Here is a 26,172-nt window from a genome sequence, read left to right as displayed (position 1 = left end):
GTGAGTATCATGAATGAAAATTCCGTGACACTACGGTGGTTTAGCGATGATGAATAAAATTCCTGTTAACTTGATGATTATCTATTTTAGATAAGACTACACAAAGAAATTTCCTCTCTCTAGTTTTCTTCTTCATTTCGTGCAGCTCAATGACGCATTTTGCACAGTAGTTATTGAATATATTGAATTAACGCTGAGGCAATCAAAGAGAAATATGGATCTTATAATAGATACAAACGCTTAGTTCAGAAGCTTATATCTTTCTGTCATGTTTTGTTTTCGAATTTGAGAGAAATGTTAATATTAGTCCCGAGTCTACATAGTCATACGAAATCGATTTGCCAGACTAATACTATATATCCACATCAACCATGCTAAAACTGCAATTCTAGAACTAACAACTAAGACATTCAATATAAATTGTTTAATAACAAACTCTTTAAATTGAATTGGTTGCACTGATCTATCTATAGGCCTACCGGTATAAATGAAAACGAAAGTGATTATGTTTGTGACTTAATAAATTTTGAATAACCAGATCAATGTCGATCAAATTTTCAACATAAATGAGGTTCGGGCTTGTGATGGTTTTTATCATTTCACTTTGACGGCGCAACTTTGATCGAAAATGACCGATATTAGTGTCGAATCCATAGTTTTCGGGGTCGCTGAGGTGAACAAGTGACACGTCGATGCCATTTAAACCCAAATTCGTTCCCCATTAGTACTCCCAAGGGGGTATGGTGACATGTAAAAATAATTGAAAATGGCCGATATTGATGTCGAATTCGTAGTTTTAGGGGCCCCTAAGTTGATTGGTGACAGCTTTGGTTTCCTTTATATCCAAAATGAAATCTGTTCTCCCCATGCGAAGAACGGGCATTTTGCTAGTTAATAAATAAATATTTAATAAAATGAAAATATTTTCCTCGTGATTAAAGCCCGTAGCTAATTTTAAAACAAAGAATTAAATGTTTTAAAAATTAAATAAAAATTATAGCGACCTCCTAATAATATGGCTTTAGTTGTCATTCAAGTGAATGTGTCATAGGTGATATTCTTCATGGAGGGAGCATGTGGATACTCGGGAAGCAGATACTCCTACTGTCTAGTGTAATAATAATAATAATAATAATAATAATGCATAAGAAAGGTATAATGTTCTATGTTATGTAGAGACCATATACTTTTTGAAGTAAACCCACCTACGATGGTGTTAATACCGGCAATTTTTTAATTTACACCTTCATAAAAGTCAGCAACGCATAACTTGAAGGATTTTTATTATTACTGTAATATCTTCTAGACTCTTCCTGCATCCATAAGTCTGTGAAGTCCTTTTAATTGCGTACATTGACGTTGAGTTCCTGACAAATTGCTTCACACTTCAATACTCTAAAACGTAAATTTAATGAGGCATTTGCCTGCATGGATTTTAATTTTCCACAAGCTGTGGATCCCGAGTTCAGTTACCTTATAACCAGAGATTGCAACAGTGCTAGGAGATACTCCTAAGTATCTGAAGTTATTGACAGGTCATTCGCCGCTTAAATTGAGAGGTCTTCATTTTCCATGGTCCCTCGTCATACACACGAGACGGGATAATTCTTCCAATAGAAACAAACACTTTTCGAGACGAGTCGTTTGTTTTGTGACGCTTTTTCGAGACGAGGCAGTCTTAGTCACTGTCTCATCGGCAACTCAGCCCATGAACATCTTCGTCGTGATGTAAGGATTGTCCTTTGTAATATCATGCAGCAATTGCAATCCATATCTTCCCCTTCCTCGCTTTTCTTCCATCGCATTCCATTAGAATTCAATTTCTGATGAAGTAATGCCCTAAGCATCTGCCCTTCTTCTTAATATTTATTTGTAACACTGTTCTTTCTTCAGACATTATACGTTGCTTTTCCGTTCTGCTCGCTATTCTTCTTCTTCCTCCTTCACACTCACTTTTTATATATTGTATATATATTTTTCTTTTCAAGGGCCACAAAATATGCTATTCTTTTTCCTTAAGTTTCTGTTATCATGTTTACTCTTGCTTTTATTTCTCAGGACTTCGTACGCATTTTCATGTATACAGAGTGACCCACATAAAAGTAACCAGTGTGCTAATGCCGAATACAAGCCGAAAAAGTAGGAAGATATAAATACTAGTTTATCTGCATGTAAATAACAGCACATCGGGCGATATACCGGCGTTAGCCAGAATTAGTCAGAGGATTACACACAATGTTTTGCTCGTATCTGGTATGACCCGGCCAAGCAGGGCTACTTTTAAGTGGGCCATCCTGTGTTACTTTCTAGGTATCAAAAGTGAGTCATTAGTTCTGTTTGTTTTTTTCCTGCATCGATAATTCCTCAAATTCCAACTAGATTGCTTTTGTGTTCCATGCGATTTTCTTCACCGTTTCTTCCTAAAATTTTCTAATCATCTTTGTTAATGTTCGATTCAAGTTTCTCAAGAAGGGGCATGAAACCTATCTACTCCTATTCTCAACTAAAATACAGTCTTCTCTGTATGGATAAGTCTTCAATATTCCAAGTGCGTTGATATTAAATATGCTGATGAGAGGCACACCTTTGTCTTAGCCCCTTTCCAATTGCACTTTCTTCTGCCATTGTTCTTTATCCAAACTTTTACATTTTCATTTCTAATTAATCCAATCCGATAAGTTTCGTATGCGTTTCCAATCTCTCATCAAAATTTCACAGTTCATTTGGTCAAAAGCTTGCTCTATATCAATAAATACTAATATAGCCTATTTCTTTATCATATATATATATATATATAATATGCACTATGTGATCAAAAGTATCTGGACACCTGGTTGAAAATGACTTACAAGTTCGTGGCGCCCTCCATTGCTGGAATTCAATATGGTGTTGGCCCACCCTTAGCCTTTATGATAGCTTCCACTCTCGCAGGCATACTTTCAATCAGGTGCTGGAAGGTTTCTTGAGGAATGGCAGCCCATTCTTCACGGAGTGCTGAACTGAGGGCAGGTGTCGATGTAGGTCGGTGAGGCCTGGCACGAAGTCGGCGTTCCAAAACATCCCAAAGGTGTTCTATAGGATTCAAGTCAGGACCCTGTGCAGGCCAGTTCATTACAGGGATGTTATGGTCGTGTAACCACTCTGCCACAGGCCGTGTAGTATGAACAGGTGCTCGATCGTGTTGAAAGATGCAATCGCCATCCCCGAATTGCTCTTTAACAGTGGGAAGCAAGAAGGTGCTTAAAACATCGATGTAGGCCTACGCTGTGAGAGTGCCACGCAAAACAACAAGGGGTGCAACCCCCCTCCAAGAAAAACACGACCACACCATAACATCACCACCTCCGAATTTACTGTTGGCACTACACACGCTGACAGATTACGTTCACCGGGCATTCGCCATACCCACCCTACCATCGGATCACCACATTGTGTACGTGATTCGTCACTCCACACAACGTTTTTCACTGTTCAATCGTCCAATGTTTAAGCTCCTTATACCAAGTGAGGCGTCGTTTGGCATTTACTTGCGTGATGTGTGGCTTACGAGCAGCCGCTCGACCATGAAATCCAAGTTTTTTTTTTTTTTTTTACCTCACTCCTAACTGTCATAGTACTTGGAGTGGATCCTGATGCAGTTTGGAATTCCTGTGTGATGGTCTGGATAGATGTCTGCCTATTACACTTTACGACCCTCTTCAACTGTAGGCGGTCTCTGTCCGTCAACAGACGAGGTCGGCCTGTACGCTTTTGTGCTGTACGTGTCCCTCCACGTTTCCACTTCACTATCACATCAGACACAGTGGACCTAGGGATGTTTAGGAGTGTGGAAATCTCGCTAATGTCTTCTGACACAAGTGACACCCAATCACCTGACCACATTCGAAGTCCGAGAGTTCCGCGAGCACCCCATTCTGCTTTCTCACGATGTCTAATGACTACTGAGATTGCTGATAATGAGTACCTGGCAGTAGGTGGCAGCATAATGTACCTAATATTATGAACGTATGTTTTTGGGGGTGTCCGGATACTTTTGTTCACATAACATATATATAATATATATTCTTCTTCTTTTCTCCCCATATTTTAAGAGTCAATCTATATGATCTATCTCAATTGCCTTCTCACTCATCATATCTCAAATAGCTTCGGTGAAGATCATGTTGAAATATGATAAACCTTTTGTTGTTTTCATTTCACTCGTTCGTTAACCCTTTCGAGACGAGCTTGGCATATAAAAACACAAACTCTTAAAGGTTAATATGTAGATTATAAAGTTATTCCTACTGTTATACAAATCTTCAATGTTCTTTCCTCCCTAAATTTTACTCCATTCGCTATTTTGTATTCGTTCTCTTTTACTGTCATGTTGTACCTCTTGTATCGACGAATTTCCTTTGATTCTCCCTGCACATTTTCTCATTTTTCAACTCTTCCTAATTTCTTCATATTTAGTTCAAATGTCATTCATTCAAATGTCTTCATATTTAGTTTTATAAAATTCTTCAATTTCCTCTTTCTATGTACGATTGTAATTTTCTGTTTAACCTCCTCAACACTGTTCCTTCCTTTATATTATCATGTTTGCTAGTTGTTCTCTTTCGCGGTGTCCTACTACATCTGCGGCATGTGGTTAATGCAAAGATCATTATACTCTTATTTCCCGTTATTAACTATGCCTATTTTTTCAAATTTAAATGTTTTTCCGTCAAATTTTGGATTTTTCAAGTCCTGTTGCTTCAACTTTTCAATTTCCAACTTCTTGTTTCGTACTTTTCAGTTAGAAGTAACAAGAAGAAAAAGCTATATAGGCTATATTCTAGCAGTTTATAAAACCCATATGTTGGCTATTTTTATAAATTTTCAGTAACTACAAGTTGTAGTAAGGCTGACACGTGCTTGTTATCAAAAGTGAAGACGAAAGTTTTAAATTATATATTTTAGTATAGTTGACATAAAGCATCGTACTATGAAACACAGGATTTTTATTTAACGTTAAAAAAAGAAAGAAAGAAAGAAAATAGTTATTGTCTATACTAATAGTTTTAAATTAGGAAAATGTAAGCACAGACTTGTACCCAAATGAAATGAAATGGATGCACTTTCTGTTAAAAACAAAAACTCCCCTTTTAAAACGAAAAGTAATAACAATCACAATCACAATTTCAAAACCAGAAAGTAAAATTGACTGAGTAAACAAATAACACAGTCGTTGTAGGCAGACCATCTATTAACGTGAAGGTTTATTATTAAGATTTTGCGTGATGCACAGAGTGAAGGTCTGGGACCTTTGCTGTTTCTTATAGGGATTTGAGATCTTGTATTCCTGTTCTACTGAGAATCTGTTATACGAGGCGAGAATATAAGCATTTAATATGGTTGGTTCAGTGCTTAAAGTTTTGTATTAAGGGCAAAATTTGTGAGAAGATTTCCCTGTTACGTGTAAATACAATGAAATATTTATTTGCATTCTGTTCGTCAGAGAAGTTCCGTCCTTTTAGTGGAATAGAGTCAAAAGAAGTAACATATAACAAAAGTAAGTTACATATAATTCGGATCACAAGATGAAGCATGGCATTGGTTTTTGTGCGTCGTGGCATTCATCTCCGAGACCAAAGAATCTGTTTTAACGGGTGATAGTGGGAATTACTTACTCAAACACTTCTCTCTATTTACTATAGCCGATTTTATCCCATATTGCCTATGTGTCACAAAGAAATAATTTTCACCAACACTCGTCGCTCCAGTCGCATTTTCTTTAAAATAATTAAATAAAAATATTTTTATAAAATGATCAGAAAATTTAAATATCTGAAACACGCACTTAACTCATTTTATCTTTTAAGAGAAGATAGACACTGTTGCTTGAAAACGATTTTAATTTATTCCTTTTTGAGATTTTTTTTCTTTCTTTAATTGTGGGTTTCCAGTTCAGTACATAACTAGTAGACGATTCAATCTTCCCAATGTTTGCTTAGCTCATAACATCAACAAACAACCATGAACACAGTTTCCAGTGTTGGTAGACTATATAGTCCATAACTTAGTAACACCAGCAATTCGCGTTCTGTTCACGAGAGTTTAATCCATCTCGTGACAATTTTCTTTCTGTTACACCTAAAATTTAATTTGTTAATTGAACGAGGAAAATCGAATTTAGTCTGTCATATGCAGGCTACTCTGGTTCAGAAATTGCGGAGCTGCTTGTTGATCTATGATACATGTAACATTGCATAACAAGCTACAAACATTCTTTAGTCACAAACAAAGAGGATGTGAGAATATATTTCATTATTGAAGATTGTTCTAGACCTAATCACTAACAGTTGTTTCGTGTGTTTATAATGTTCCATATTTTTCCGCTTTTTGTAATTAGTATTGAAGTGTTATGGTAACATTTATTAGAAACTCTTGAAAAACCGCAATTGTCTTTTTGTTATTTCAGGGGCTCATTTAAACCCCGCAGTGACAGTAGCAATGGCTACAGCGAGAAACATCTCTCCATTGAGGGCAATAATGTTTGTAACAGCCCAATGTGGAGGTGGAATTGCGGGTGCTGCTCTTCTCTATGGGTAAGTGCTTCCGTTTGCCAATTTCCATATTCATATTCCTGGATTTTGGATTATTTTATTGCACAATTAAAATTGTTCTCTGTGTGGTATGTACTTAATTCTTCGGAAGTGTTTTTGTTTTCATTTGTCCTCAGAGACAAACTACGGTATTGGATTTTTACATGTTTTGGCAAATATTGTCCATTTGGCCTAATTACCCAGTTACATTGTTTTGATTCAATATACACGCGAATGGGATAGTGGTAATGATCTGAATGAATAGGACAAGATATGTAGTGAATTTTAGTAACTTAATTAGTTTTGGTTAGGTTTAATACGATGATAAAATGTTGATTCGTTCATCTGAGTATGAAGACATCATCTGCCAAGTCGAATTTATTGTAACAATTTATGGGTCTTCGCTACAGCGAAATTAAACTACCGCTAATTTTCGAGTTTTTCTGTATTATCTTCAAAATAAATAAAAATATTCGAAAAGCAGGAACGTAGTGAACTAGACAATACGATTTTGCATGTGATACCGTTATCACAACTTATCTATCTGCTTTCGAGTTGCAACTGTAGATAGATTAAGCTTCTTTTGCGGGTTCTGTAAATAGCGGCATACCAAAAGCAGATAGGTGAATTGTGGTAAAGGTATCATATGCAAAATCGTATTGTCTAGTTCACTACGTTTCTGTTTTTCGAATACTTGCATTTGTTTTGAAGATATTACAGAAATACTCTAATATTAGCGGTAGTTTAATTTCGCTGTAGTGAAGACCCTTAAGAGCTTAAAAGAAGAAATTAAAATATGGTTTAATGTGTACAAGATATAAGAAAATTCAGTAAGTTTCACTAGATTGTGTCATGGTGACAGGAGATAATTAGGTTACTTAAATCAAGAGTTATTATATACCCCGATGACAGTTCTTTCGTTTTTCTGCGGTGAGATTTAATGTCAAAAATTTTTTGCAAGAATTCTGCAAAAATTTTCTGCAGAAGAAACATTTATGATTGTTAAAATACGCTTTACACGAAGTAAAGTATAAAAAAAAAAAAAAAAAAAAAAAAGTTCAAACCATATTTATGCGAGTCGTCTGTGCATTTAAGACATCTACGCATATCAGGCACACTTTTATACTTTTCTGTTGGCTATTTATTTTTTTTCTCTGGCAATTTTTCTGCACACGCGCGGCAAATTTTCTGCTATCACATCGCAGATCGCGGCATGTTCTGCTATTTGGGTTATATACTAGGCACATAATTTCAAAAGAATACTATTATTGACATATTATGTATAATGATCCTGGATATTATTGATTAGAATGTATTTAATTAACATATTGTTTCAACAATGGATGATAGAGAAGGTTTAATTAATTTCCATACCAAGGAGCTGTTCAATAGCTTGCATCATCTACGATTTTCTGTGCTCTTGTCAATAATCTACCTGAACTTAGTTTAAGAGAGCCAATTGTAGAACAAGTCTGAAGTCTCTGTCAAGCATCTAGCTCTTTATAACTTACTGCAGGAAGTCTCCGAGTTTCTTATATCGGATCAATATTAATTTACGTGTTCAAGAGAATCCACATGTAATAGAGTTTTGTTTACTCAATTCTTGTGTAGAGCTCCTTCGTGGCTAAGCGGTTAGCGTACGCGCCTTTGACGTGGGAGGCCCGGGTTCGATTCCACGTTAATCAGCAGATCCACGTCTCGTATAGCCTTGCTGCTGAAAGGGATTTTGAACTCAAAATCAACTCAATTCTGGTATATATGGTGTACTGTGTACTATTCCAAATTCTAATTCTCTGTGTAACTCTTCACCGCGGCCTTTGAGCAGAATACCTAGATAGGACAAAAAGTAATATGACGTACATGTTCAAGACTTCTTAAATAATTAAGAGAGCAGAAAATCCAAAGAGTTACATATTAATGAGAGGTGATCAATGACATGCTGGGACCTAATTTCTCTCTCTAATACTTGTCTAAAGTAACTTTTCGACAAAAGTGGATAAATATGTTTCTGCAGCACTATCAAGCAGAGGTGGACGTTTTCCTGCAGTCCTCCCTCAACCTTTGCTTCATAGTACTTAGTGATTTCTTAACACGGAATTTCATTCGCATCATCTTTCGGCCCATGCATTTTACTAACCTAAGTAGAGGATTGAACATTTTTTTTTTTTAAGTATCGAATTTCAATTTAAATGGAGAGGTTGTTATATTTCCTCCTTGCCATTAAAACACGAAAAATGCGAAATTAATCTATTCTCGTGAGAAAAAAAAAAAAAAAAAAAGAATTGATTTTCATAAGTGAAAAGGAGAGGCGTGTTGAATGGGGTGGATTGTGTAGTTCCAATGTGGAAAGAATGGTTAAGTGTTCAACGGTGAAAGAATCAATAATAATGTTAATTATTCATCGTAGTTGTAAGATTAATAAACCAGCATTAATGGTATTGAAAGTAAAGTCCTAATCATACTCGAGTGTACCCTGGTAATACTTTGTTCCTCCGAATTGTAATTAGTGTATTCTACATATATAAATTAAAACTTCAGTTGACTAAATTCATTCATATTATGAAGCATAAAGCGTTGTTACCAAGAACTTTTTATAAGCTACATTAAACCAGAAAACGTTCTTTGAATGTATTGACTCGAACGATTGTGCGAGGATTGACTATATTGAGACTTTCAATCATGTTAAGGTTGACGAAGACAATCAAAAAATACAAATGTTAAGTTTGGTTGCCTACCTTGCAATGAAGTAGGGTAATGCCACTTCAAGTAAGCAGTAGAGACAACAACTCTGAATAGAATTTAGAATTCGATTAGTATATGGTGCGCAATCTCTTCGTTGATTGTAGAATCTGTCAACATATCAGTAAAATAAAGCTCGAAGTTGAATGAAGAACTCTCATAATAGTCAAAATATTTTTTTATTATTATTATTATTTTATTTTTGTTTTAAGTAGTGAGTGAGATTGATGTCTTACCTCGTGAATTCTTCCATGTTTCAGAGAAACTTGGCCCACACAAGACTCTCTCCAAAAAAATATATTCGTTAGTAATTTTTTAAAAAATGTAGAATGATGCATGTCCATGAGACTGGAAATACAGACGTTAATGCATGATGTGAAGATCAACTTTTTTTTATAAAGAAAATACTACTGTTCAAAATTTGTAAGTTATTGTCATGATTCACTGGAAATTAGTAAAGTTCCTTGGAAATGTTCGTGGTATTGGTATATTACTTATTTGTTTTCCCCAAACTCTCTCTCTCTCTCTCTCTCTCTCTCTCTCTCTTTCTTTTTTTTTTTTCAAAGTTATTAAGTAACAAAATAGATGCTTATGATGGATAGTGCGTAAGCTCCTGAGAGTGTTATTGCATCACAGGTGCACGTTTATTTATTAAGTGTCAGCATGCCTTCGGCAGAGTCTCACCAGAACTCGTGCGAAGATGATCTCAAAGAATTGACCGTGGGAACCAATTTCTCCTCCAAGATTCATTCCTTCTGACATCTTAAGTTGGCTGCAAGCTGCGGAGGTCGCTTTATGGAGGTCAGAGGTCAGACAAAGGGGTCAAGGGAAAGAAATAAAAGGGGGAGGTATTTGTACTTATGGGATGAAATCTTCGGGAGGGAGCAAATAAGAGGCGGGAAATTTTCTTTTGTTTTGCTTTTAAAAAATAAAGCTGAGGAATTACCCTGGGAACAGGCTTCGGCGCATCTCATCCCTAGCGTTGAAAGTTTTTTTTTTTTCGTTCAGTAACTATCCATTTTTTCTTTTGTCATTAATTGACACGAGGCCAAATTGTTGAAGCGTGACGGGAAAGCCTATTTCATAGGCGCAATTGTCTATAGGGAAGTACTGTATGTTAATCGTCACACGGGAAAGTAAACCGAATTCAGTTTCTTTACTTTTGACACCTGGTCTATCGTTAATTATGATGTTTTGATCGCTCTGTATGTACCGGTTATATTTTTGTGGCAAAAAGGATATATATATATTTCTCTTTGTAGGTAGATAGAATATTCCCTGAAACTGGTATAATGAGGCATCGGGAATTATAGTGTAAATAACTTTGTTTCGTAGTTGCTTCGGTTAGTGAAATTTCGCATGTGAGTGGGAGGAAGTGTGAGAAACATGCATTCTCTCATCAAACATGGTTTATTTTTTTCCCATGGAGTACAAGTAGTACACTACCAGCTGATATAAATATGTGAAAGTGTATTAAATTCTAATTTTCACACCGAATACATTGATGGCTTTCCCATAGATGTTCCTGATTCAACACTGAGCTTTTGGTATTTGCTGTTGAATGGATGTTGAGAACAAATAACAAACATGACCAAGGCATTAATAATATAGTAAGTTATAATAATGTGTGTTGTTACGCGTTTGGCAATTTATCGTTATCTTCATTAGACTCGTTATTTGTCCAATGTATCTGATGAAAGGTACATTAAATTAAATTATTGAAACGGTAACATAAGCTATTAATATATAATTATTGCTTTGGTCATTGTTTTAAGACTTTCATTTACTTTATGATTAATTTTCCTTACATGCATAAGAAAAGAAAGTGTGTACAGTTACAAACGTTAAATGTGGACTGCATTATCCGAGACGACTCTCTGATTTATATACATAAAATTGAAGTGTTCTCCACTTGCATCTTGAGATCAAATGAAATTTTTCAACATGCAAGTAGCGTATTAATGGCTAACTTAAAGGACGCGGGCGCGCATTGAAGAAATTTGTGTCTGTTTTCCGTCATTTACTGCAACACAGAATAAAGTACAGTATTATATTAATTACTTTCGCGGCATATTTTTTGTGATTTCTCAAGTTTGTTAACGTCTGTCACATTTTATTTTATTTTTTCGTTCTGTTTTCACATCACTATCACTCCCTCCCAATCAGTCATATATATGGAAGAAACTAAGCTAAAATTTAAACAACTAAATGCTAGAGTACATTTGTAGATAAAGTACAAACTGCTTATAGACTCATTATTTTTCTCACGTCGAATAATCTTAGTGATAGTGAATAATCTTAGTAATCTTAGTCGATTCTATGAATAATCTTAGTAATCTTAGTCGATTCTATGAATAATCTTAGTAATCTTAGTCAATTCTATGAATAATCTTAGTAATCTTAGTCGATTCTATGAATAATCTTAGTAATCTTAGTCGATTCTATGAATAATCTTAGTAATCTTAGTCGATTCTATAAGTAATCTTAGTGATCTTAGTCAATTCTATGAATAATCTTAGTGTATGGATTTTGAAATTCTCTTAAGTATAACTTCGTAAAATGAAAATGAAGTTAAATCTTTTAGTTTAACGTCCGATGATTATATGTTTTAGGCTAAGGGAGACGGATGGTTAAGGCAAGTGACTGACGATGGAATTGTGGGAGAAAGCCCTACGCACCAGGGGTAACCAAAACATCACAAGTTTTATCGTTAGCGAACCTCAAGATATGCTCTTTTGGTTCCTCGTAGGCTGTCAAGGTGATAATTCCAGTACCAACATGAGTCATGTTTATTGTGTAGGGATGGCCAAAATTTTCCTGAATTGGGAAGAATTTCGGAATTTTTCCGAAATCGGATTTTCTAAATTCCGGCGGATTCCGGAATTTCTTCGAAATCCTGATTCTCCGAATTCAGGATTTTTTCCGATTTTACTTTGCGCATTCCGGAAAGTAAAAGTTCCGGAATTGGCCTTCCCTAGACTATTGTGTCAATACTCCGGTTGCAAGGTGTAGCAGCATCTCAACAGGAATCCAGTTGATATAATTAATCCCTAACGTACCCTTAAAGGAAAAAATCAGTAGCGTGATATCAGGAGATCGAGCAAGCCAGGAATTGTTTTTTTACGGCCTATTCATCTCCTAGAATTGTCTATCCAGAATATTCTGAACATCATGAGATAAATGATGCGTCGCCGTGTCGTCTTTTAAAATAATGGATGGCTACAACTCTTTGACCAGGGCAATGCTACTCTTCTAGCGTATCATAGCAATTCTCTGTAATGTCGCATACTCACTGAAGAAGAATGAACCTAAGATTCTTACACATTCAGATTATGCATTCAGATGAAGATTACATTCAAATTCACCGTATGAAAACCACAAATATGTTCACTAGTATCATGAATATTTTAGGAACCCCATGTTCGGACGTTGAGGATAGCTAACATGGATTGACGTGAAAGTAATTTCTTTAGAAAACCTTTAATGATTTAACCCGACATGGAACAAGCGAATTAAAAAAAAAAAAAAAAAAAAATAGTCATTTGAGTCCAAAGCTTGGTCGGTTTGCGCTTTATAAACATGAGGATGTAAAAGTTTATGCAGGATCCTGTGAATAGTTGATTTCGATATCTGTAATTACAAGGAGGCACAATGAATTTACTTATTTATTCTACGTAGAAGTGTAACTTAAAGATTGTCGTCCATCAATTTCTTCTGATACTCCCTTGAGTCCACTCTGCGGTATGTTACACACAGTATAAGTGGTCTTAACTTCAGTACCCACTTCATAACGCTAGGTGTGGATAATCACATCTGTGTTCACAGCGAAACTTTCTTTGCATGGTGTAAACGATTAGGGTTGGCTTCCTGTATACACTGAGCCTTTTTCAATGGTGACATCATTTCCGTTAGTAATAAACCAAACAACAATGGTAATTGATGGTATACAACAAATTTTCGTGATTTTACAAGGGATTTATGGTGCTCTTTTATAATTAATTTGGAAGTTGTAAGGTTGTAATGATAACGTGACTTTCGGAACAGTCTGTATTTAAGAAAAAATAGCAATTCTGTGGTCTTTTTAATTGATTTTAAGTCAAATTTGAGGAATTTTTATGGCATTTTATAGATCACTTTGTATTTTAATTTTTATGGAATTTTATAGATCACTTTGTATTTTTCTCGTCTAGAAATTCCGGATTATGTTGATTAAGATGCATTTTTTTTTTCCTATTTCGATGAAATATTACTTTTCGAAATAATCCTAGATTTGCCAATCATTGATTTAAGTATGCTCCTCAGCTGGAAGCTCATTTCAGATCCGTTCAATAATATGCAGTATTTTCGTGAAGAAGAGTGCTTTCCACTATATTTAACAAGACAAGAGAAAAATCTAACTTGCTTGTGCTTCTGTTACGCTTCTGTAATTGCATTTATCGCACTCAAGACCTGACTTGAATGCATATGACACTGTTTAAGATTTCCTGCACCACTACATAAATATTCACTTCTATAAACAGCAAAATCTCGCTATGTTGACGACCTTTTTGGCAGGTGTGTTGTATCTGAATGGCGGTAATAGACAGGAATGCTTTGATTGGTTGTCGGAAGCAGGTGGAAAGTGTCCACTACACACTTCTCCCGGCGAAACCAGTGTAGCCATATTATATCAAGTGACTTCGTTACACAAACTGTTAAAAACGCTTGTATGCAAAAATATATAATTTGAATCAGTGAATCACATTTAGAAATGAGGTGGAGACGCTTTAATCAATACTGTTCTAGAGAGTATAGAGGTAATTTCAAGGAAAAACAGATATGGCAACAATTTACTGGAGACTGGTAACACTAATAAAATCGGTTTCCTAGTAAAAGAATGTTATGGTAAAGCGTGCAAAATTGTCGTTTTCTTTTCTTTCACTAAAATAAATTAAATAATTGTGATGGGTAAATTGTCACAAGTGATTTGAAGTGCAATCTGCAGATAATACTATATTTGGTCGCATAATTTCTACGCCCTAATTTTTACGAATATTTTGGACTTGACTTTTCCTCCGTGTATTTTACACACATAGGTCAATGTCAGTGAGATTGGTTGTTGATTTACAATGACTAATTATAGCATTTCACAGTATTGCTTTTCTACCGATACTAATGGAGAATGCTAGGTTTATATACTCCGAGTTCATTACGATTGTCATAAATTTAATTATTGACAATTCCAGATTAGTCCTGTGCTGTATACTGATTACAATAAAAATGTAGTAAAACTACTCTATCCTTAATTACCGTATGGTAGAATAAAACCCAAATCAGATATATTTGAGAATTCGCATGTTTTCATACCCCGATTTTTAGTTTTGCCAAAATAGATTTAAAAGTTGCTTACATATACTGGTGAACTGATGGTTCCTACAAAAACATGCAAACTAACTATTGTTAATATGTAATCGCAGAAAATTTTTCGTTGTGCCAAACTGTCAGTAATGAGTACCATTTTTTTTTTTTGAGAAATTTCATGTAAAATATTTCCTTCAGTACTTAATTAAATATAAAATTTTTGTATATATACCATATTATTTAGTATTATTTTTATGTGCCTTGAGCGTATAGAGTATTTTGACCTTTTCTTGCTTAAAAACAATGCGTACTTTAATAGCATTGGTGCATATTTCATATTGCGAATTGTCGACTATAGTTAATGCATAAACATGTAATTATGTTTCCATTGAAAATTGATTATTGTATATTTCAGAGTCTCTGGAGCGTTTAAGTATTGCCTTATTTTAATCGATTTAGCGTTCTAAGATTAGGACTCTCTTTCCTCTTAACCCTTTGTTGAAACTGGAAGTAGCAGAAATCAGCCATTTCCGGTTTTAACGTTGATCGCTATGTAGTAAAAACTGTAGTGAAAAGCGGCCTTTGTCCTAAGCCGTTTATTCTGTCTATTATTTAAGAGTCCTAAAAATATATCTTCTCTATAAACTGTCTACTAAAATCACAAATATGCTATCACTTCAGGTTTCAATATTAACTGAGAAAATGTAACGCTATATAAACCAAACTGCTGCATGTGTTGTACACTTGACACTTCTACTTGTTTATATCTACTTGTTTAAAATCTATCTACTTTACTATCTACATCTATATCTATATCTATCTACTTTACTTCTACTTGTTTAGATCTATTTGTGGTAAGTACAATTATGTAATTCAGATGCTTATAATAAACAATAGCATTGAGGATGATAAGTTCTTGTTCGTTGAATAAACTGTTTCCTGCTTAGTGCATATTTACATACATATTTCACAGTTTTTTTTTTTCTCGTCGTACAAATCTGGGCTCTATAATGCTGTTTATGAAAGCTTTAAACTAATGCAATAGCTAGCTAATTTGTGAATGAGTTTCCGGTTTTTAGTGAAATGAATGAATTTTTCGCTTTAGTTGAGAGGAATATAGGAAGAATATTCTAGAAGAATAAAACAATGGCTGTTATTTTATAAGAAGGGAATTTTGTGAATAAGTGAATTTGCTGTTGAATTATTTTTTACCTTTGGTCTTCAGAAGGATAAGAATTCCATGTGCCAGCTGGAAAAAGAACAATCTAAAGATGAAAGAGCAGCAGGTGTTTTTCAGCTGAACGACACGCCCGTTTAGTGCGTGAGTCTGAATGGCCGTTGATTGTAGAGCAAATTAAATGTTGCTTGCTTGTACCTTCCTCGTGCATAACTTGTTATACATTCAGAATATTAAACAGCCTAAACGTCCATATTTCTGTTTATATTATAGCCCGAACGTGGGCCTGAATAGAAATTCTGCTTCTCCAGAGGAAAGAAAATATATCGGAACTGTGGGAAGAGTTTGAATCTATTTTTTCTGCCAAATGTAGAAACAGAAATATATTTGCTTGTAACTTTCGTTTCGTTATAGTTAAAAATGACTTGAAAAAGAAAAAAAGAGGAGAAAGAAAAAATTTCTCACGAGAGTAAAATAGCAGTTTTGCTTATAGACGCCTTCATGTTGCTGTTTGTAGCAGGGTTGGAATTTCCCCAACCCAAAAATACAATGTTTTTCTTTGGGGAGTCGGGGGGTGAAACCCTCAAGAAAATCCACTTCCAAAAATATAATTCAAATCTTGGATTGAAATGATAACCTTAATATGATTATAATAATTTTCTTCGATTGTATTTCTCAGTACACACCTAATTTCAGAATTGGCCTAAAATGTATATTTCTCAAGAGGAAATCTTCAGAACAGAATAACGGTGAAATATCATTACGCACAATACACCACAAAGCATATTACTATTACTCATCTAGCCCAGTTCCCGTTTATTTAACAATTTGGCTCTCAATTGTAGATCTCTATACTATGCTATATTTGGGAAGTCTTATAAAACAAGAGCTCATGTGGTTCGGATTCCACGTTAATCAGTAGGTCCACGTCTCATATAGCCTCGCTGCTGAAAAGGGACGCTAAACTGAAATTCAACTCAACTCAACTCTTATAGAACAACTATGTTTGACGGTCTGTCCATTGACAGGTATTAGAACAAAAATTACAATTGAGCGAAAACTGTTTTTGATACGGATTCAGACGAATAGGTTCTATTATTACAGTGTATTAAGTATTCTGCCTGTCGGCTAATCCTGAAACTAATGAGTTTTTAACTCCCAATATTTTCTTCTATTTTTCAAATCTGAATCAGTTTTATTTTTTCTATTCTTCGCTTTTCTTCCATCGTTCCTTCTATAGCGGTATGAAGGAGACAATTTCTTCCAAAGATGTGTCCAATCCAGTTGGCCTTCCTACGAAGGATACTGGTTAAAAACGTCCTCCTCCTTACCCGTTTTAAAACATCTTCGTTTGTTATTCTCTCTGTCGCTTTTACCTTCTCCATCTTCTTCCAACACTATATTTCGAAGCTATCTAAATATTTCTCACTGGCGCAAATCCCAGGGGGGACGAGGGGGACATGTCCCCCAATCTTGGACCTGGGGGGGACTGTCTCCCCAATAATCTGATTTAAAAAGTGCTTTTTGGGATAAGTGTGATGATGCCACAAAGGAATGTGAGATGAAATTGATTTCTGTTGGCTTTTCCATTTCTTTTAAAAAGAATCGTATTCTGTAGTATTTCAAACTGAACTTCGCGCTGTAGTGCGTTTAGTAGTCTCATCAATATGTATTAATTCCACTTCCGCTACTTGGACACAGATTGCAATAAATGCCAGAGGAGGATATGACCCTCTCCTCATGCTGAAAAGTTGTCTCAGCTGTAGGTACGGGCCCAAATGCCGGGGAAATGGGGAGACATGTCCCCCCCCCCCCAACATTGGAACTGGACGCTCTCCCAATAATCCGATTTGAAAAATGCTTTTTGCAGATAAGTGTGATGATTTGTGTCCGACTGCCACAAAGGAAAATGAGATGAAATTTGTTTCTCTTGGTTTTTCCATTTTTAATGAAAATGAATGTGTGCGACTGTGTGTGACGTAACCTGATGTGAAATCTTATCTCCTCCTCTCCCCTAGGCCCTAGAACACGAAGAGTATATAGACTACCAAATGTCAGTAGAACCCAACTTTTCAGTAAATGCGCATTTCATCTATTTGTAGTATCAGCCTAGGCATCTACTCATGCTTCGTAAGCCAACTCTATGGCCTATGAAACCCACAGGTTCAATGCCGCGTTCACAAAAGCTCTCCATTGACTTCTATCCTTAGCCAACTGGATCCAGTTTCTACTTTGCATTCCTATTTTTGCGAGATCAATCTTAATATTGTTTTCCCATCTGCGCCTACGTCTTCCTAATGGTCGTTTTCTGATTGGACTTACCGCTAACACTTTGAAAGCGTTCATGCTTTCTTCCATCCTGGCTATATGTCCTTCCCACCTAAGCCTCCTAGACCTGATGACCCTAACAATGTTTGGTAAGCCGTATAATTTATGTAGTTCCTCGTTATGAAGTTTTCGCCATTCCCCATTCTTGTTTCTCTTGGATCCGAATATTCGTCTGAGGATTTTGTTCTCAAATACTTTCAGTCTATGTTCTTCCCTCAGAGTAAGTGACCATGTTTCGAAGCCATACAGAACAACAGGTATGATTATCGTTTTATATATTTTAAGCTTCAAATTCCTCGACAGAATTCGCGACAAGAGATTTTGAACTGAATAATAACACGAATTCCCTGTTTTTAGTCGATATTCAATTTCTTCGTGAATATGATTTTCGTATGTTAACATTGATCCTAAATTTTTGAAAGTACTCACTTTATCAAAAGTATTATTTAATATTTTATCGCATTCATAATTTGCCGTGTTACGATCCCGACGCACTTCCATGTATTTAATTTTCTCTGCATTTACTTCTAAACCCATATTCCTGCAAGAGTTTAATAAGACCTCTGCATTTCTTTCTATTGTTCTCATATCATCCCCTATTAAATTTACATCATCAGCGTACGCATAACCTGGTGAACACCGTTTAACTCTAGGCCCTGGTTGTTATCTTTGATTTTCTTTATAGCGTATTCCAGGACAAAGTTGAATAATAATGGCGACAACACATCCGGACTTTACTTCGGGATTCATTTAAAAATGCCCTAATTAATCTAATTAGCTTTTTCGGTATTCCAAATTCTGTAGGAACGTTGTACAATATTTCTATCCTAACCGAGTCGTAAGCCTTTCTAAAATCAATAAATAATTGATGTACCGGGCTACTGTATTCCACTTCTTTTCGAGTATTTGCCGAATGGTAAATATTTGGTCGATAGTTGATCGATTTACTCTAAATCCCCACTGATAATCTCCAATAATTTCATCTGCGTATGGGGTCAATCTTGCTAATAGAATATTTGAAAGGATTTTATAGGATGTTGACAGAAGAGAGATGCCTCGATAATTGTTACAGTAAGTTTTGTCGCCTTTTTTGTAGATTGGAACAATGATTAATTCTGTCCATTCTTGTGGCAATTCTTCCTTGTAGATAAGGAGGGTGAGTTTGTGTATCTTGCTCCACAATTTTTCGCCTCAGCCCGTGTTTCTTTAATTTCTTTAAAGCGATTTCTACTTCTATTCGGTTGGGTTCTGGAATATACGGTTCTGCGGTGTGTATCTCCCTTTCTCCACGCAAATTAGTTTTTGGCTGCGTGTTAAGCAAATCGTCAAAGAAATCTTTACATCTATTTAAAATGCTATCTGCATCAGTGAGAACTGTTCCATCAGCTTTCTTTAATATAAGCATGAGGTTGGTAGCCTTTCTTAAAGTCGTTGATCCCTTTACACATTCCAGAATGTTTTTAGTTTTACTATTATCTTCAAGTTTCTTAATTTTAGCTTTCAAAAAATCGCGTTTCTTTGTTCTTAAAAATTTTGGGAGTTTCCCGCCTGATGTCTATGAAATTTTGTGTGGTTATTTCATTCGGATTTTGTAGCAAACGTAATTTTGCCTGTTTTCTCTTCTCTGCTACTTCGAACCATGGTTTGTTCCTACGTATTTCCGCGTGTCCCAATTTTTCTTTTGAGAGGGGATGCTTCGTAAGCAAAGAAAAGAATTCTATTGCTCGAATATTTTTTCTGGACAATCTTAAGGTTACATCTGTTAACTAAAGAGTATATGACATGCGTCAGTTTTCTGTAGAAAAATAACGATTCCTGTAATGTTGAGGTTATCATCATTTTGCTCAAAAAAAGGAAATGAAATCTTTAAGTTTAACGTCCCACGGTTATGCCGGTTAGGCTAAAGGAGACGGTGATTATGAGAAATGAGTGAAATGGTGGAATGAAGAAAGTGGGAGGAAACGGGAGAACCCCGAGAAAACCCACACACACGGTGTTTGTCCACCACAAAGTTCACTTGGCGGGGGCTGGGATCGAACCCGGGACCCCAAGCACCAGAGGTGAACGCTCTACCACTAAGCCACCGCGGCCCCCTCATTTTGCTCAAGTAGGAGTATTGTTGCGTCATACATAATTCATATTCTTTCTTCATAGTTTTGGGGAAGTCATTATTTATATTATTATAAAACAATTTTAACATTGATCTTTGTGGATGCCTAATTAGAAACATACCAATTATAAATATGCATGTATTCAGATTTCAGAATGTGTTCATGGCAATGATTTGTAATACTAATATGTACTACTACTTCATCAACATCGCCTAATATATAATATACTCTACAACAGGTTCACCTCAGAAATCAGATTCATCTACCGTAATATGAGTTTCATCTCCCTTCTCTAGAATAAACCTCAAATCTGCCCACCTCTCAATGTTGAAGACAACCAATGGCGTATTTAGGATTTTGTTTCGAGGGGCTATGTTCAACACAGGGAAGGAAGTGGGCAATTGTCCATCTGAGTTTGAGAATTAAATATATTTTAATTTATGCATAAATTGAAGTTATAATGGCAAGAATTGTAGACCGATAAATCCTATATGATATGATACAAAAATTTAGGAGTGAATCTACCCTTTATTCTATTCATACAAGAAAAAGGAAGCATCCTCTTGGCCTTCCTAATTTCCCGGGCTAATTATTCCCCCGTTTTGATTTTCTTTAATTCAAACATTTCCTTATTTTAAAAATAACTAAACGATATAATTTTTCCTTTGTTATAATAACCAAAGTGCTGTCATGTTGATATTCGCGCATGTTGGTGTGGAACACCAGTTTCGCTTATCAACTCTTAGTTTTGGTGTTACTGATGACGGCCGACTTGAATCAAACTGACAACGGTCGATAAAGTATGATAAGTGAAACGAAAGAAAGTAACATCAAGAAAAAGAAACAGAAAAGTAGAAAGGTCGAAAGAAAGAACAAAAGGACGCAGTTCTTACATGAAATGAAATTTGACAAATACTGTATTATTTCTGAACAAAGAGCATAAGAAAATGGAAAGTCAATGACATTCTTAGAAATGGTAAGAATTATTATTGTTGTGCGTGGAATGCGAAAAACTAACAAATTTATTTCGGGGGGAGCTTGAGCCCAGCCCGATAGCCCCCTAAATACGCCACTGGAGACAATTCTGCTCTCCTGATCCTTCACCACAGCATTGCTTTTCAATTTCATAAATATTATATATATATATATATATATATATATATATATATATATATATATATATATATATATATATATATATATATAATATAATATAATATAATATGGGAATGGTCTTACCCGTCCCCCCCAATGTTGAAGACAGATTTGCGCCAATGATATTTCTTCTTTAACTTCTGTAGTGTCCAAGTCTATTAACCATACAGTTGAATGCTCCAGACTTGATCTACTTTTTCTGTACTCCAACATTAAGCTTGCTAGTTAAAAGTGGTCTTTTTTGTTGAATGCATCTTTGGCTTGGCAATTTTTGATCTGATCTCTTTGATGCAGTAAGCGTCTCTCGTCAAATGCTGCCCAGGTACTTGAAATAATCGACCTCTTCAAGTTCACTTTGTTCTACTCTGACCCGTAAGGACATGTTTCTACGGGATGTCGGAGTACGTCCTGTGTCTATCCTATCCCTTTATTCCACCGAAAGTGATATAAATCGACAATTTCCTGTTTCAATATTAATTGTAATAGAGCAAGAACGGTAAAATATAGCGAGAACGTTTATATCTAGGTAAATATATATACCGCACTCCAAAATAGATTCTCACTGTGAAACGAAAATGCTTGAGACCGACTGTAACTTCGGTTTCAGTATGTCATGTCACTCCTGATTTGGGTACAGAACCTCGCAGGCTTTTCTCCTGGGCAAAACCTAGAAATCTGAAAATAATGAAATGGTAAAAAATCAATCCACATTAAATTGTTTTTTTTTTTAAGTTCATGATAATACCTTAAATGATTAAAAAATATTTTAATGCAATATTGCACATATTTGATTTGATTTTTCCTAACCAACCCACTGCATGTTGTAAAAATATTTCGATAATGAGAATGTGAATTCCTTCGTCCATTTTTTAAAAATATGTATCGTGTTAAACTATATACCGAATAAATTATGGGAAGATTTATCCTATTTAAATGGATCTCTCAGAATTTTGGTCCGACAAGATTTTATTCTGCGAGATTTGGGCCTCACGAAGTATTATACTTGCAATATTTTAAGCGACGATGTTTTGGCCGTGAGATTTTGTCCGTATACTCTACACCCTTAACTCTATGCTTAAACCAGAAGTGGTAGAAACTTACTATAACTTCTCATTTAAATTTTAATAGTGTAAAAAACGGTAATATATAGCGAGATATTGTTCCTTTGATATGAATTTAGTTTTTGAAGAATAGATAAAATCTCTGCTTTAATGCCTCTATATAAACCAAGCATTTTAGAAATCTGTCGCTTCTGATTTTAATGTTGGATTTTCGTATAGCAAAAGCGATACGAGATAGTGTGAGATCTCTTAATATGTATTCATCGTCCCAAGAGTAGGTTCCATTTTTTCCCACTTATTTGGCTATTGAAATCAGAACTGATAAATCTGTCACTAATGATTAGAGCCTGTCTATCGTAAGTGTGCCCTCGGAAAATGTGGGAAATAAATTTCGGCCCCACCCCCGGCTCCTCCTGACGGAGAAAATCCTCCCTTTGCTTCGAAAAAGAAGTGAATGACCTCAGCTGTGTTGCCAATTTGTCATTCAGTCGTTTGGTCTTGACGAGTGAAGATCGTAGGCTACTTAGAATGGCTAACATGACAGAGCACAGAAGTCCGTGAAATAATTCATTGTGGCAACGCTTCTGCGTCTAACAATTAAAAGCTCTCGGCAGCAGCAACTTGCCTTTCTTCTTTCGAGGGAGGTACGGGAAAACACATATCAACAGTAGCGCCAGACGGGGCACAGTTGAAATAGAAAGACTCTAGAATATTGAATCCCTATAGTTCGAGAACTTTTACCGTAGTTACACGGTGTAAACCAAAGCTAACTTTTGCTTCCGAATTTCTGAAAGAAAAAATGAAATGAAGTCTGCATGTCTCAGGATACAATGTTAAGAACATTCATTGTAAAGCTGTCTATCTGTAGGGCCTACATATAATAACCAAGCATATAAGGGTCATATAAGAACTAGCGCGGTATGCAGCCACAAAAGAAATACGAAACGAAGTCTCATTTGTACTAGGGATGGCCAAAAATTTTCGGATCCGGATATCCCGGATCCAGTGAGATCCGGATCTTGCCGGATCCGGACCCAGATCCGAGATCCGGATCTCGGATCCGAATCTCAGATCCGGATCTCGGATCTGGATCCGAAATTCGGATCTCGGATCTGGATCCGAATCTCAGATATTGATTCGTATCCAAACCTACATCTGAAATTGTGATAATAAAATTGAATATCTAAAATTCGTCAAAACTTTTTTCAGATTCACTAATATAGTAGGATGCTGTGCTTTTAAATGTTTCCATAACACGTTTGTGCTACCTTTGTTCTTTATGTTATTTTAACCTTGCAATATTTACTTTCTTATATAAACTTTCTTATTTTCTCATATACAAATGAAATATCTTTTAGATAAGACCCTTCTAATCGCAGGAATACTGGACAAAACAAACTCTTTATTAATAGTAGTTTCTGACTCACTAGAGTCCAACCATCAACAAATCTTTCACTTCGAAGGTACAACAAAAAATATAGACTGGTTGGCGTGGAACAACAGTAGATCTTTAAACATACACACGAGAATTTCAGGAGAGCGATATGGTTGTGTAGTATTATTAGTAGTAATAAAAGTGTTCGTTGTACGACTTTATTACCTAACTTATGGCTTGCCCTTCTGAGGTCAGGAGTTTGTTGAAGGAGTAAATATAAAAGAGATTTCTGTTATTTCTTCTTCACCCTCCAGGTTTCTTTAATCATACATTGCAGGACGTAACCAAAACATATCCATGCATCGTATTATTGAAGCGTTTTTTGTTTTGTATATTAGTGTTCAAAAATATTTAACATTTCGCATCTGTTCATGTGATCTCAGGTTTAATTCTCGGTGGAACATACATGAGATAATTGAAAGCTGAAACAATATGAAAATAGTATTTAAAAGTCAGGAAATTAAAAACTTTAGCCATCTATTGGGACTGTAAGGCTATAGTTAAATTAACCCACACGTTTCGTGAAGATATTATAAGTCGTTATTGTTTATTTACTATAAGCTACCAGATACATCCTCAGAGGCCACTTTACACTGTAATAATCCACAGATGAAAACATTGGGAAAGGAATGAAAAGAAGGTCTCCAGAGCCTAACCTAGCATTTGCCCAGTATAACTGAGGAACAACCCTGGAAAAGCCTCAGTCAGGATAGCTGGTCTCCGAATTCGAACTCGGTATAATCCAATTGCGAAACAAGAATCCTAACAAGTAGCCTGAGCTCACTCCGTATTATTATTATTATTTAATTAACGTAATGTTCTAAAATTAGTGCAAATTAAACCCTACTTTCTTTATTGCTGATGATATAGTTAATAAGCCTACATGAGACATCAGTCTCCCATTACATAGGCCTTGTTCAAGAAAGAATACCAGAACTGGAATTCAGGAAGCGGGGGTGAAGAGATTAATGAGGATGAGGAAACTATGTGCGATGCAAAAACTGAGAAATTATGACTTCATCACAGATATATTCACTTACATACGTCAATTAATATTTCTCTGATACAGGGCACTCTACTTTCTATAGTGGCAGGAAAATGGCCCGCTTTTGTAAACGAACGCATTAAGCACGTGCATATAGGCACAATATCCGTGCAAAGAAACATAGGTAAAACTAGAAAAAAAAGTAGGGAAAGTGATAAAACGCCATTCAGCTTTAAAAAAAAAAAAAAGCTGAAAATAACTTAGAGCTACGAAAGACGCGAGGCGAATTTTATTGAAATGATTGCTTTTCCTTAGTGATTAGTTGTGCTAACTATGAACATGAATTAAAAAGAAAACAAGTAGCTAGCTCTGAGTTTCGTTAACTGGTTGAAAAGAAAATATTGGATAAAATTTAATAATAAAGAAGGCATTTATGATAATTAAAACAAATTAAATTCTTGGCACGACAGTCCTTTGGTTCCTACCATCGGGCTTACGTTCATTTGAAGCGCGATTTGAATGCAAGACATTTACAGTAAAAGGATCCACAGCCTAATGCCGCAGACCACTCGACTATGGCTGTCGGGTTTTCTCGGCTAATCTGTAGCACATTTACAGTAACTGATTATTTTAAAAGTTGCTCCTAAATACTGACAATCTAAGTTTTATGTATCAAATATTTCCTGCGATAATACCATACACTCTCCGACTTCTATAGACGAAAAGCTATAGTTACCCACATTATCTAATACAGAAATAAGTTCTGATTCTCTAATAGCTGCTGATGGTGATAGTCAAGGTTCACCGAAGCATGATCCCAAACCCAAACTGAGATATTGATGTCACTGGAACGCCTGAAAAGTCATTGTGGGTAAGTGAATTGCCCACTTGTCAGGATGAAGGGCGATGGTGATGTGAAATGCAGGGCTGTCAGAGGTACTACTTATAATAATTGGATTTGTAATGCTCTATGTTGCCGTAAACCCTCTTCAAGAAGATAACTGTTAATTTTAGCTTTGAAAATGTTACATAAAGAGTTTTATTGCTATCATTAGGTTGCATATAAATCTCTTTATTCCGGAATTATCGGATTTATTTTACCGCTTAACTTTCACATCTCTTCTGATTTACGAATATTTAAATCACGATTATCCCCTTAAGGTCAATTAGTGATATTTTAACTTATTTCGAACCAACTATGTATATGGCTAGTCTTGTTATATGGGAATAATTGAGACTAGAAGCAGTCTACAGGCTACGTTCAAAAGAATC

General features: G+C 35.5%; 1 protein-coding gene and 1 long non-coding RNA gene across 4 annotated transcripts in view; one reads left to right on the top strand and one right to left on the bottom strand.

Annotated features, from left to right (window-relative positions):
- Positions 1 to 26,172, top strand: part of bib (MIP channel family protein big brain) — a 389,669-nt gene that overhangs the window by 65,100 nt on the left and 298,397 nt on the right. For all 3 annotated transcript variants that reach the window (XM_081755459.1, XM_081755461.1, XM_081755460.1), the window contains exon 2: positions 6,446 to 6,572. In XM_081755459.1, coding sequence (XP_081611585.1) covers positions 6,446 to 6,572 — 127 coding nt within the window. The remainder of the gene's footprint in view (positions 1 to 6,445; positions 6,573 to 26,172) is intronic.
- The window catches only part of LOC145683854 (uncharacterized), a 405,847-nt gene that overhangs the window by 181,244 nt on the left and 198,431 nt on the right, over positions 1 to 26,172 (bottom strand). The gene's annotated exons all lie outside the window — the stretch shown is intronic.

The sequence above is a fragment of the Thermobia domestica genome, chromosome 4, assembly GCF_964235325.1.
Source record: "Thermobia domestica chromosome 4, izTheDome1.hap1.1, whole genome shotgun sequence".
In the NCBI taxonomy this organism is placed as follows: domain Eukaryota; kingdom Metazoa; phylum Arthropoda; class Insecta; order Zygentoma; family Lepismatidae; genus Thermobia; species Thermobia domestica.
This window is presented reverse-complemented; position numbering and strand designations above follow the sequence as displayed.